This window comes from Eumetopias jubatus, unplaced genomic scaffold (genome assembly GCF_037043125.1).
Source record: "Eumetopias jubatus isolate StellerSeaLion01/CBP00866 unplaced genomic scaffold, mEumJub1_p1.0 scaffold_15, whole genome shotgun sequence".
Taxonomy (NCBI): Eukaryota; Metazoa; Chordata; class Mammalia; order Carnivora; family Otariidae; genus Eumetopias; species Eumetopias jubatus.
Window position 1 is genome coordinate 2,316,232 of NW_028274821.1, and position 12,513 is coordinate 2,328,744.

General features: G+C 45.9%; 1 protein-coding gene across 9 annotated transcripts in view; it reads left to right on the top strand.

Moving 5' to 3' along the window:
- The window catches only part of SPIN1 (spindlin 1), a 77,629-nt gene that overhangs the window by 32,832 nt on the left and 32,284 nt on the right, over window positions 1-12,513 (top strand). For all 9 annotated transcript variants that reach the window (XM_088019112.1, XM_088019109.1, XM_088019106.1 and 6 more), the window contains one exon: window positions 5,783-5,992. In XM_088019112.1, coding sequence (XP_087875238.1) covers window positions 5,941-5,992 — 52 coding nt within the window. In that variant the 5' untranslated portion in view covers window positions 5,783-5,940. The remainder of the gene's footprint in view (window positions 1-5,782; window positions 5,993-12,513) is intronic.

Sequence of the window (12,513 nt, forward strand, 5' to 3'; positions counted from 1 at the left end):
TGCTTGAGAGCTCCTGTATTAGAACGTGGTATTCAGATGTGTAGGGTTTTTGCTTATATTGGTATCTGAGAGTTTGGGGTTCTGGAGGCCTTTAGATGTCCACTTGGTATTTTAGCCAAACCCTGGGTTATCAACAACACTTCATTCATATTGAGCCCTTCATTTTAATTTTGAGGTTTGAGCCAAAGGGGACAGCCTGCACTAGAGGCCTCTTTGATGTTCTCTCGAGGTGACATCCGTTGGACTTTCTTTCCTTTCTTTTTTTTAAAGATTCATTTATTAATCTATCTATTTATTTTAGGGAGAGAGAGCTCCAGGGAGCAGGGGGAAGGGGCAGAGGGGGAGAGAGAATCCTCAAGCGGACTGTGCTGAGTGCCCAGTGTGAGGCTTGATCTCTTGACCTGAGCTGAAATCAAGAGCCAGCTGCCCAGCTGACTGAGCCACCCAGGTGCCCCTCCACTGGACTTTCTAGTAAATTCTAGGAAGTAAATTTCCAGTAAACCTAGGAAGGTTCTCAGTTGTACTCCAGTGGGTTTCTTTCTAGATTTACAAAGTAAAACCATTGATTCTTTTTCTCTCTTGACTTTTTATTGTGAAAAATTCCAAGCATATAGAAGAGTTGAAATAGGCAGTTGAACATTTGTATGTTCCCCATCTAGATTTAGGAATTACAAATATTTTGCTTTTCTTTAAAAATTTTTTATTTTTTAATTAAATTTTTAAACGATTTTATTTACTTATTTGACAGAGAGAGCGTGAGCACAAGCAGGGGAAGCGGCAGGCAGAGGGAGAAGCAGGCTCCCTGCTGAGCAGGGAGCCCGATGTGGGGCTCCATCCCCGGACCCTGGGATCATGACCTGAGCTGAAGGCAGACCCTTAACCGACTGAGTCACCCAGGCGCCCTCCCTAGACTTCTTTTTTTTTTTAAAGATTTTATTTATTTCACAGAGAGAGACAGCAAGAGCAGGAACACAAGCAGGGGGAGTGGGAGAGGGAGAAGCAGGCTCCCCGCCGAGCAGGGAGCCCGATGTGGGGCTCAGTCCCAAGACCCTGGGATCATGACCTGAGCCGAAGGCAGACGCTTAACAACCAAGCCACTCAGGTGCCCCCAGACTTCTTTTTTAATGAGATTTTATTTATTCATTTTAGAGAGAGTGTGCATGTGCACATGCACAGGTGGGTAGGGACAGTGGGGGGGGGAGAGAATCCCGAGCAGGCTCCACACCCAGAGTGGAGCCCGACGGGGACTTGACTCAACCCTGAGATCATGACCTGAGCTGAAACCGAGTTGGACGCTCAACCCACTGAGCCACCCAGGTGCCCCTTCCTGAGACTTTTTAAATGAAATTTTCTACACACACAGAAAAGTTGAAACTGTAGCTGAGTTATATCGTATACCCTACGTTGAGATCCATTCACTGATATTTTGCTGCGCTGTTTTTTTGTTGAGCCATTTGAAAGCTTGCAGTAAACTGCAGAGGGCATGATACTTCTTATAATAGGGGTATTTTTCCTTATAACTACAATATTGTAACTAAGAATGTTACTTAGTATTTAGCCCTGTTCAGACTTTGGCTGTACATCATTTCTCACGTAAGTGTTTGTGGTCGTACGGGTTCCTCCCACCCGTGTTGGACCATCTGTGACAGCAGCTTTCAGACAGCTTACTAGCAACCCAGACTTCAGCCCACACTGGACGTATTTTGGCCGTTAGCACTCCCCTGTACTTTTCTGGTAGTGGTCCAGGTGTGGAGACCTCTTTGGGACTTAACATCTTTGCTTAAACAGTTTTGGAGATTTATTTCCTTTTTATAAATAGCACTGTTTGATGATGACAGCTGGCCGCAAATACTTTGATATGTAATTTCTGTTTGTATCTGAAATGTGGAAGCGCTCATTTCTTACGCTTTCTGGAAATAGCATATAGTGGCATTGAATTTTGTAGCGCCCTCTTCCTTTATGGGAACAGTCTACGTGTTTACTGTTGACATAGGAAATTCCCTCGGCAGTGCCCTTGCGGTCTGCCTGTGCTGCAGCCTGGTCCCTGTATGTCCCTCCTGGTGGCCGTGAGGTGTCTGAGCAGAGGCGCAGGCAGTGGTGTGTGACGCACAGAGTGCGCCTTGGGACATTGCTTTTCTGTGAAACCGTTTGTGAGAGTCTCATCCCCTTTATTATGGAGGGAGAATTTTGAGTTTGAACACTAAATTAATGACACATTATAAAGATTGTTTAGCAAAATTGCAAGCCTGGCCGTGTTTAGTAAAGGTGGATTTAGCAGAGGAAAATCCAGGATCTTTTCTTCTCCAACTTTTTATTGTGAAAAGCTTCAAATTGAAATATGAGTTCAAAGAGCATTAGTACGCCCCTCACTTAGATTCAAGATTTCGTAGTTTGCAGTTTTCATTTTATTGTGCATATGTGTATCTCATTTTCTTTCCTGAACCATTTGAAATTCACTTGCAGACCTCATGGCTGTCTGCTTCTAGAAATCTCTGTATGTGTTTCCTGAGAGTGACCATATTTGGGTGTGCCACCCCAGCGTCACAAGTGTGTGTGAGAGGCCAGTGGTAATGCCACAGTGTCCTTGAATTTCTCCGCTGGTCTGCGGTGTCTTGAACGGCTTTCTCCTCCAGACCCCGCCCGCACTCAGGGCTCCGTTAGTCTCAGGCTGGAGCTGTATGTGGACGTTGGGGGAGTGGTGCCTGTTTGCCTTGTAGACACTTGTGTGTGGCTCTCGGGTCACCTGTGCTCACTGTAAACTGGGGATGAAGTGCAGAGGCTTGGGGAAACCTTTCTGACAATGCTGTATGAGCGATGGCATCCCCGGGGGCCATGAGGAGTGCCTGGCTCACGTGAGAGGGGCTGGTTTTTGTGGCCCTGCAGCCGAAAGCCGCGTGGCGCTGTGGCGCTGTGGCTCTGTGGCTCTGTGGCTCTGTGGCTCTGTGATGCCGTTGCCTTCGTGATGGCCGCGGCCTTCGGGCCTCTGCAAACGTAGGACTGCCTTTCTATGGCCCATGACAGCATTTTCTGTAATACTTGAACAAACTTTAGTAATTCCCACTCTCCTAGAAATAATGCGATTTTACAGTGTCAACATTTACAGTTTTTTAAGAAAAATTTATCTTCACTTTGTCTTGTTGACTAAATTAACCATTTAATAGAGTAACTTAAGGTAAAAGTATGTTTAAAAAGTGTTTTTTGAACAAGTTAAGTTTTTCTCTTTCCAGTCAAAAGAGTGAGATTTGTTCTGGGGAAGTTTTTCGAAGCATCACATGGCAGAGCAAAGCCAGCGGTGCATTAGTCAGCACTGGGTCGTGTTTGCCACTTGCTCGGGCTCCCCCTTTGTCTCTGGACTCATAGGCATTGGTAAGATTAGGCAGTTGGAATATTAACTGCATCTCAGAAATGGGGAAGGACTTTGATCTCACATTTTGCATTCTTAGATTATTCAGTCTCTCACTGCAGCTCTTCCTCCAACCTGTGCCTTGCACTGTTTAAAAGTAGAACAGGCCTGACAGGTTCATCCCGGCCACCCGCGGTGACGTGGTGTGCAGTAGGAAGCATCACTGGGAAAAGGCAGCACACTTCAGGACCTCCGGAAGCTGGGTTTCTCATGTTACAGAACCAGTTTAGTTCACTAGGCTAGGGTACATTGATACTCGTGTGCAGATTAGACTATTCCTCAGTCCTGGAGGCGGCTTTGTGTAGAGCACCAGGAGTCGGGGGATGTTCTCCAGTTGGGAGATGGTGCCTCGTTTGTCGAGCGCTGCCGAGAATGCTCTGGTGGGAAGGCAGGGGAGCGTGGAGGGCGCCATCAGGCTCAGGCGGCGCGAGGGTGAGCTGTCCTCTCTTGTGCGGGGCTGTCCTGGCGGATGGCAGCCTGCCTGCCCATGGCGCGGACTGCTGTTGCATGTTCCCTTGAGGCGGGAGGTGAAAAACTGGTTGGCTATGCCTAATGGCATAAGCTGTGGGCACCGTAGGCAGGGAGTTGGGTCAGGGTTTTGCCACCAAGGTGACAGGACAAGAAGGGTAAGAAAATGGAGGACAGCAGGGGAGTACTGTTGTGGTTGATGTCCGAAGAGTCAGAGCAGTTAGGAGGGCAGTTTAGTCCCCGAGGAAGACCACGGACAGTGCCACAGGGGTGAGGCCACAGAGAGAGGTAATGGTTGCAGCAGGAAAGTGTGGGGTGAGAGTGGCCGGGTAAGGGAAGGGGGACGGTCGGAGGCGGTTTGAGTTGAGGTGCTTGGAATGAGAGTTCTGGACGTGTGGTAGTCCGTGCCGATGAGAAGGTGCAGGGTGTGACCCTGGAGTTCAGAGGTGGGGGTGGGGAGCAGGTGGCTTGAAAGGAGGGTGTCAGAGACCTGAGGGTCAAGTTGCAGAGGCATTGTTGCCGAGAACGTGGTGAGAATGGTGGTGCAGAGGAGGAGGGTGGGCACGGGGTCCTCAGGCGGCCGGAGACCAAGATGTCAGGCCACACTGTGGCTGTGTGGCTGTGTGGGCAGCAGGGTGGGGAGCTGTGTGTGTGTGTGTTGGGGGGGGACCCAGCGGCATTCTGCCTTCTGGAAGGCAGGGCCCCGCAGGGCAGGGGAGTCGTGTGGATGAGTTGCTGAGGGAGGTGGCATGGCTGGTGCTGAACAGGGTCGGGGAGCGAGGCTCCAGTGGCTGTGGGTGGACTCGGGAGATGGGTGGCAACCACGTGTCAGGCAGCCTCGGCCTGGGCTCCTCAGGTCTTGGACAGTGAGGCCACAGAGTACTAGAACCTCGCAGGGGAGGAGCCGCGTCCAGAAGAGGTGCTGCCCCTGGCTGAGGCTTGCACTGTCCTCCTCTTTCCTGAGCCCCAAACGGGGGGCACCCTGGATACTTACTGAATGCATGAATTCTTAAGATCTGGTCATTTTTAAGTCTGTCTTCCTTGAATAATAAAAAGTTTTATATAGTTAAGAATTTTTATTGGTTAAATGGATTCTTCTCTCCCCAACTAATTATGCTTTTTAATCATTCTATTTTGTTACATTTTTGTCTCAAGAAAATTAATCAGCACTGCTGTGAACACAGGCGGTGGTTGCATGAAGACTGAATATGCCCGGCCTGGAGCAGTCCTGGGTTCAGTGGGATTTGCAGCAGACATTTTCGTGTTTTATGAGACTGTGTGTTACATATGTATTACTATGTGGACTGAAACTGGAACCAAATTTGGCTGAAAGGATAAACTGCTTCCCTAAGATGACCTTACTTTTGCATGGGTGTGGGACTTACTGATCTTTTCCTCTGGTTTCTGGAAGCTTGGGAGCGGACAGGGCACCTCAGTCTTGTTGGCTGTGCTCCTTTCTCTTGCCCCGGCTGCTGGCCTGCTGACCTGGCGCCCAGCCGTGGTTCTGACCTGAACTTGGTTCCCGTGCTGCCCCCACTGCAGCCGTGCTGGTACCCTTCCTTCCCGGGACTGCTGCCCCCGTGGGCTGGGTCTTTGTGTCCCATTGAGGAGATACGGGCCATGGCAGGGTCCATCTTCATGGACACCCCGGCGTCTGCCCTTTACTGATGTTGGCGGCAGAATGGGTTCCGGGGTGCGTGGAGGAGGCAGACGCAGTGTGGTGTTCCCCGCGGCCTCCGGGAAGTCGTGCTGCCCTTGGCGCCCAGGTCTGCGGAAATAAGGCTAATTGCTTCTGGGCAAAGCACTCTATAGCTGATGTCGTGTTTAAAATTTTATGTTAGTTGGTGGCTCACTCGGGTAGTTTTGTTCTTATGATGATGCTCTAGTAACGAACTATTCACTGTTTTACAGAGTCCTTATGATTTCACATGTTTTTGCTGAACTTGTAAAAGAGGCACTTGGATGATGGATTAACAGGAACACTGAGATTCTGTGAAAAGTTTCAAATCGGAGAGTATTCAATTTTCACCCTAGTCCGGCAGCTGTGCTGCTCACTTAAATACAGATGAATGAAGACCCCATTCGGGAAGACACCTGGCCAGCGGTCCAGAGCGGATGCAGGTAGGCGGTGCGGTCCCTGTGTCTTTTAGTAAGTATGAAATGTTGCTAAAACCCAGGAATACTTTCACATAGTTCTTAGTGGTTTGCGTTCCCAAAGCTGTGTGCTTTCCTCTACTCTGTACACATATGTGGGAAAAAACAGCTTCCTTTTTTGAAAGGCAGGGACCATGTTCATATTTTTTCTGCGGTCTTTCATCTTCTGGCAAGTTCCAGATGTCCATTAAATTTAGCAAGTGAATTGTAAAAACCTACCTAATGGGATTATAAAAAATGAAGGATTTATCATTTCTTTTTGAAAGAAGTGAAAGTGATTTGACTAGAGCAGTATGAGATTTAGGGTATTTATAGTGATTCTAAGGAAAAAAGCTGTTTGTATGTTTGTTTGAAAGAACTTCATTGGAATGAAATGGATAGAAATGAAATAAATATTTGATAGAAATTAATTCTTACTCTTGGGGCACACAGCTGATACAACTAGAATAGGGGGTTAGACTTTGCATGATCTTTACCCGCCCCAGAACCCAAGGGAAAGTCTAACAGGCTACACTGTGAAATAGGTAAGTGGTATTTTCTTTAGGACTTAAGTTCCTCTCCATTCAGAAATACATTGAAATGTTGAAAAAAGACTGTCATAGCATTTTAAGATTCTTTGATAAATGAATCTGAGAATTATGCTGGTAAAACTAATAGTTCTACAGAAATGGTTGCTGTTTGATTTAGTACTGTTTTTTACATTTATTAAGATAGTATTTGGAATTCTTTATAAGAGCCACAGGGATTCAGATTTTTAAGTACCGATTATCTCTTTTTTATTTTAGCTCCTTTTTTGTGAAGATAATACTGATTTCACTGTTTAGGGTTTGTCAGAAGATTACTTTGGGCCAGGATGACAGACTGAAGCATAAGCCATCTGCGAGTGTGTTACCGAATCCCGGCCCTCTCGGCCACAGACACAGGCACACCACACGTCTTCTCGAGCCTTGGCTTTTATCACCTAAACAGGGCTGTGCTGAGCTTATTAGGAGGAATAAATGAGCTTGTGGGTTGGGCCTCAGCTAGGTGCCTGGCACATTATAGCTGTTCTACAAAAAAACATTGTTATCGTTGATCATACTATTTACGATAAAATATTTTAAATTTTATTTTGTTAATTGCAAAAATTGCTGTCAAGTTTTTTTTTTTTTTTTTTAAAGATATTTATTTCGGAGAGAGAGAGAGAACAAGCGGTGGGGAGGGGCAGAGGGGGCGCACGCGAGAGAAGCAGACTCCCAGCGGAGCAGGGAGCCTGATGCTGGGCTTGATCCCAGGACCCCGGGATCATGACCTGAGCCGAAGGCAGATGCTTTAATCGACTGTCGTGTTTTTGTTGGAAGGCAGCTGTGCTCACCACTATACCACCAACGCCGGCTGTCGTTTTTTTGTTGATCAGTGAAACCTCTCACGTTTGTCATTGGGAATAGTAATTCATTTTCCAGATTTCTTTTTATGCACACCATTCCAAATTCAGCACTCCTGTTTTCTTCATTGATTTTGAGTTCTTGTCATCAAGAGAGTGAGTGAGCAGATTACACTGATGTGTCATGTGGTATAAGTGCCCGAAGGATCTAAACCAAGAGATGCTGTTGCTCTTAAGGGAGAGATTGTTAATCCCAGTCCATACTCTGATCTTGTATTTTCTTCGTCCTCAACATTTCTGTAGAGCTAAAGACAAAGCGGTACTCTGTAAGTTCTCGTTGGCCCATTGTTTGATACTTTAACACAAGACTGCGGAGTCACTTTTTTCCCACTGTTGTTTGATAGATTGTATTTTGGAAAGATTGCTGATCCCTTGATCAGTATGGTTTATAAAATTGTCTTAAATCATTCTTCCTATTAACATACACCAAGGCTCTTGTCAGTTATGCATGTAATTGACAAATAAAGAAAATTCACCCAAAAGGGGGGGGTTTCTTTTTCTCCTGCAAGGAGAAGCCTGGGTGGGCATTCCAGCATTGGTGCAGTGGCTCAGCTATGCCTGGAGAGAAAACTGAGGGACCTTTCTCCTCCTCCCTGGGCCTCTGGGGAGCTGGACTACCATGACAGCCCCCCAGCGTGAGTGTCTCCAGAGAAACAGGCACAGCTGCGAGGCCCTCCTGGCGGAGCCTGGAGCCTTGGGGCTCACACGGGCTGACGTGTGCTGCGTTGCCAGCCCAGGTTCAAGGGAGGGAATGTGTACTATGCTTGATGGGAGGAGGGTGAGGAATTTGAGGCCCTGCCTTAAAAGTGCCATAGTGGTAAATAGATCACTAGGTAGTCCCTAGTACTGGGTTCTATATTTGACATAGAGCATGGGTGATCAGTAAAAACTTGAAAATTGAATGCTTGCATGCTCTTTATATATCTAGTTCCACATATTAGGCATTTCTATTTAAAATAACTTAGGTTTATTTATATAACTATGTTGGAATTAAATTGGTTACTAAAATAATAATTTATACACCTAATGATAGACAGCAAATCCTATTATATGGCACATTTTTCATGTGTTTTTTCCCCTAGAGTTAGCCTCCATTTTTACTGGTTTATCCAAGGTTGCAGTTTTTCTCTTTTTATGATATACTTTAATCATACAGCAAGGTACAGGGAATAGTAATAATACATATGCATGTGCCTAACACTGTGACTTAGCAACTATTTTTGCTGTATTTAATTCAAGTATTTTTAAAACCTTGATTTTATTTTTATCAAATTAATAAAAATTCATTGTTGAAAATGTCAAGTAGTGCCAAAGACTTATTACAACAAAAAGCAGGCACTCTGTCCCTTCTGTTGTTTACCTTCACCATTTGTAAATAATACGAAGAGACAAATTTCTCTTGAATCTGACAGTGCTGAACCAAGGAAGGCAGTGCGATGACTTTCTTTTTTATTTATTTGTTTTTCCTGGAGTTAAGTGATTTCTTAATTTTTTGTCTATTTGCTTACATTTCTTTGCAGCTTGAAGTCTTTTGAACAGTCCTCACAGCTTTATAGACCCGTTAGTGTAATACGCCACACGGCAGGCACCATAGGCGGCCCATCTGTCCGCGGTTCCCGGGGGGACCCTCCTAGCGGTTTCGGCCCTGTTCCCTGAGCCGCGCCCTGCAGCCCCACGGCCATTCTGTCATCCTTGGAATTCCTGTTTCCTGTCTGTAGCTGGATGCTCCCTGTTTCTGGTTGCCATGCCCTCCCTATTTCGGTGTGCACTCTTGCCTAGGAAAAGCTTGTACAGCGTCAAGAAGCTTCTAGAGCAGACAGTGAATGAGTTGATGGTTAAAGTGACAAGTGCAGGGCCGCCTGGGTGACTCAGTCGGTTAAGTGTCTACCTTTAGCTCCGGTTGTGATCCCGGGGTCCTGGGATTGAGCCCCTCGTCAGGCTCCCTGCTCCGCGGAAGGCCTGCTTCTCCCTCTCCTCTGCCCCATCCCTCCCCCACTCCCTGCCTCTGTCACTCATGCTCTCTCTCAAATAAATAAATAAAAATCTTTAAAGTGATAAGTGGAACGTATGGTCGGTAAGATTCTCTACTTTTCTGCCCGTTTGAAATTGTCTCTAATACAGTTTCCAAAAGTGCACCTAGATGAGGTTTTTTGAAACCTTGCATCAATATTGTCTTCATTCTTTTCTCCTGCTCAGTCTTCAGTGGAGCAAAAGGTTCTAGGTTGGAAATAACTTTTTATTCAGAATTCTCCAGGCATCACTCCATTCCTTGTCTTTGAGACCCCAGTGTTGCTGTTTGGAGGAGTCGGATGCTGTTTCTGCACCTGGGTGTGTGTCCAGTGCTTTCACCCTCCCCCCTGAAAACTTCTGGGCTGGACTTTTCCTGTGCTGGGAAACATGACAGTGAGTGGTCTTTTTCACTCGGTGCTTGGGCTTTTCTCAGTGGTAGGTCCGTCCTTCCACCGTGGGGAGTTCTGTGTTCCTTCTTTGGTGCTCATTTCCTCCTCTCCCTGGAATGCACACTGCTGGGACATCTGCTTCTTAGGCTGGTCTTTCTGTTTTTTTTCCCCCTAAACTTCTCCAGTTACTCATTTCCATTTTCTCGTTCTTAGGAGGTTTACTGACTTTATTTTCCAACCTTTTAAGAAGACTTCTTAAGTGAGCATTTTGTTTCTTCTGTGAGCTCACTTTTTTTCATATTATTTCATAGGTGCAAGTACCCTATACTTCTGAGGCTATAAATTGTATTTTTAAAAAGACTTGTTTGAATTAGCTTGGCCTGTTAGTGCTTTTGTGTCTGTTTGCTTTTTAGTCAGTTTGTCTGGAGGTTTTCTTTACATTTCCTGAGATCTGAGGTGGATCTTCCAGGGGCACAGAGGAGAGGTTTTCTTCACATTTCCTGAGATCCGAGGTGGATCCCCCAGTGATGCACAGAGGAGTTGGTTGGAAGCTGCATGTGTAAGTGGCGCCTGGTGGACTTTAGTTAAATGATTGAGGCCTCCAAGGGTCAGTATTTTTGGGTGTTTTCTCTAAAGGTGGATTTTCAGATTCCCTACCTGTAGGAGGAGAATATTAACCCTCAGAATTCGCGATTTCTCCTTACAGTCCTGTAGTTTTATGTCTGTTGAAGCCTCCCCACCAGAGGCCACTTCTGGTCACACAAAACTGGGCTTTTGTCAGATTTGCTCAGTGGCAGGGACAGAGTGCTCTTGATGGCCTCCCAGGGAGATTTCACAGGAGGCAGAGCTGTTCACAGGGAAGAGTGAGTGAGTTGGTAGGGTTGGAGGCACCGAGTGTGTGCACGAGATTGGTGAGGATTCCTAATCTAAACGAGGTGCTGGAACAGACAGGGTCTTTATCTTTGGAAAATCTGAGCCCACTGAAATTAGCAGCTGGTAAAAGGCATGTCTGGGAGCTGTTGTAGGTTTGGTTCTAGACCACCACAATAATGCAAATGCTGCAGTGAAATGAGTCCGATGAATTTCTTGGTTTCCCTGTGTGTATAAGAGTTATGTTTACACTCTGTTGCAGTCTTTCTACTGTGTGCAGTAGTTTATGTCTGTTTTTTTAAAGATTAATTTATCCATTTTAGAGAGAGAGTGCATGAGTGGGGGAAGGGGGACAGGCAGAGAGAGAGGGAGAATCTCAAGCAGACTCCCCACTGAGCGTGGAGCCTGACACCGGGCTTGATCCCACCACCGTGAGATCATGACCTGAGCTGAAACTGACTCAGATGCTCGACTGACTCAGCCACCCAGGAGTCCCCCTCCTGCTTTTTTTTTTTTTTTTTTTAAGTAAGCTCCATGCCCGACGTGGGGCTTGAACTCACAGCCCTGAGATTGAGTTAAATGATCTACCAACTGAGCCAGCCAGTCCCCCCAGTAGCATTATGTCTAAAAAACAATGTACATACCTTAATTAAAAAAAACAGTTTATTCTTAAAACATGTTCACCATCATCTGAGCTTTCAGTGAGTCGCAAGCACTGGTCACAGAACACTGTAATAAATATTGTAATAGTGAAAACATTTGGACTATTGTGAGAATTACCAAAATGTGACACAGAGACACGAAGTGAGCAAATGCTGTTGGAAAAATGAGGCTGATAGACTTGCTTGGTGCTTCAGTTTGTAAAAAGCGTGATATCTGCAAAGCGCAGTAAAGCGAGGTAGAGTAAAAGGAAGCATGAGTGCTTTGGAACATGCGTCTCTGAGCTTCTGTTAAAACAGTTTGAGGGAAATTAGTTTTTCTTAGCCATTTCGGTTTAGTTTAAATAAACAAAAGTTTAACTTTTGTGAGTCATAGAACAGTTTATTTTATAAATTATGGCTCTATTTTCACATTTCAATCAACGAAGAGATGTAGTACCTAGTAAAGGATCTTGTTCTGTTTTCTACTGGAAAATCTTTGATCCTCAGATGAGTGATGCCACCCACTTTCAATGACAAACTGACATCCGGGTGCAGTGAATATATACACACCTACCTGCTCCTCTGCTGCTTTTCCACTGAACAGTGTTTGTTGGTGACCTCTCCTCAGGATGTGGAGTGCCTCCTTCCCGCTCTTTACAGCTGAGTGGTATTCATACTCATTTGCTCCGAGGTCAGTTACTTCGACATTCAGGTTGTTTCTGCTCTTCTGTATTAGACACGACTGCAGTGACTAGGCTTGTGCTTTTGTCCTGCCGGTGTGTTGCGTTGGGATGGATTTCTAGAGGGAGACCTGAATCACATCTTAAATGCATATTTAATTCTGTGAGGTATTCGTGGGCTTTGTGCCGTCTTGCCCTCTCACCAGCAGGCAGTATGTTAGTGTGGCTGCTGCAGTATGTCGTCAGATGGGCAGGGAAGGAGTCTCAGTGTGGTTCCACATGTGAGGTGAATATTGCATCCTGTAAGACCTCCTTGGCCTTCCTTTTTCTGTTCTTTTCTCCCCTGATTTTCTTCTACTTCTGGAAGCTCTTTTTTTTTTTTTTTTAAATATTTTATTTATTTGACAGAGAGAGTCACACCAAGAGAGGGAACACAAGCAGGGGGAGTGGGAGAGGGAGAAGCAGGCTTCCCGCG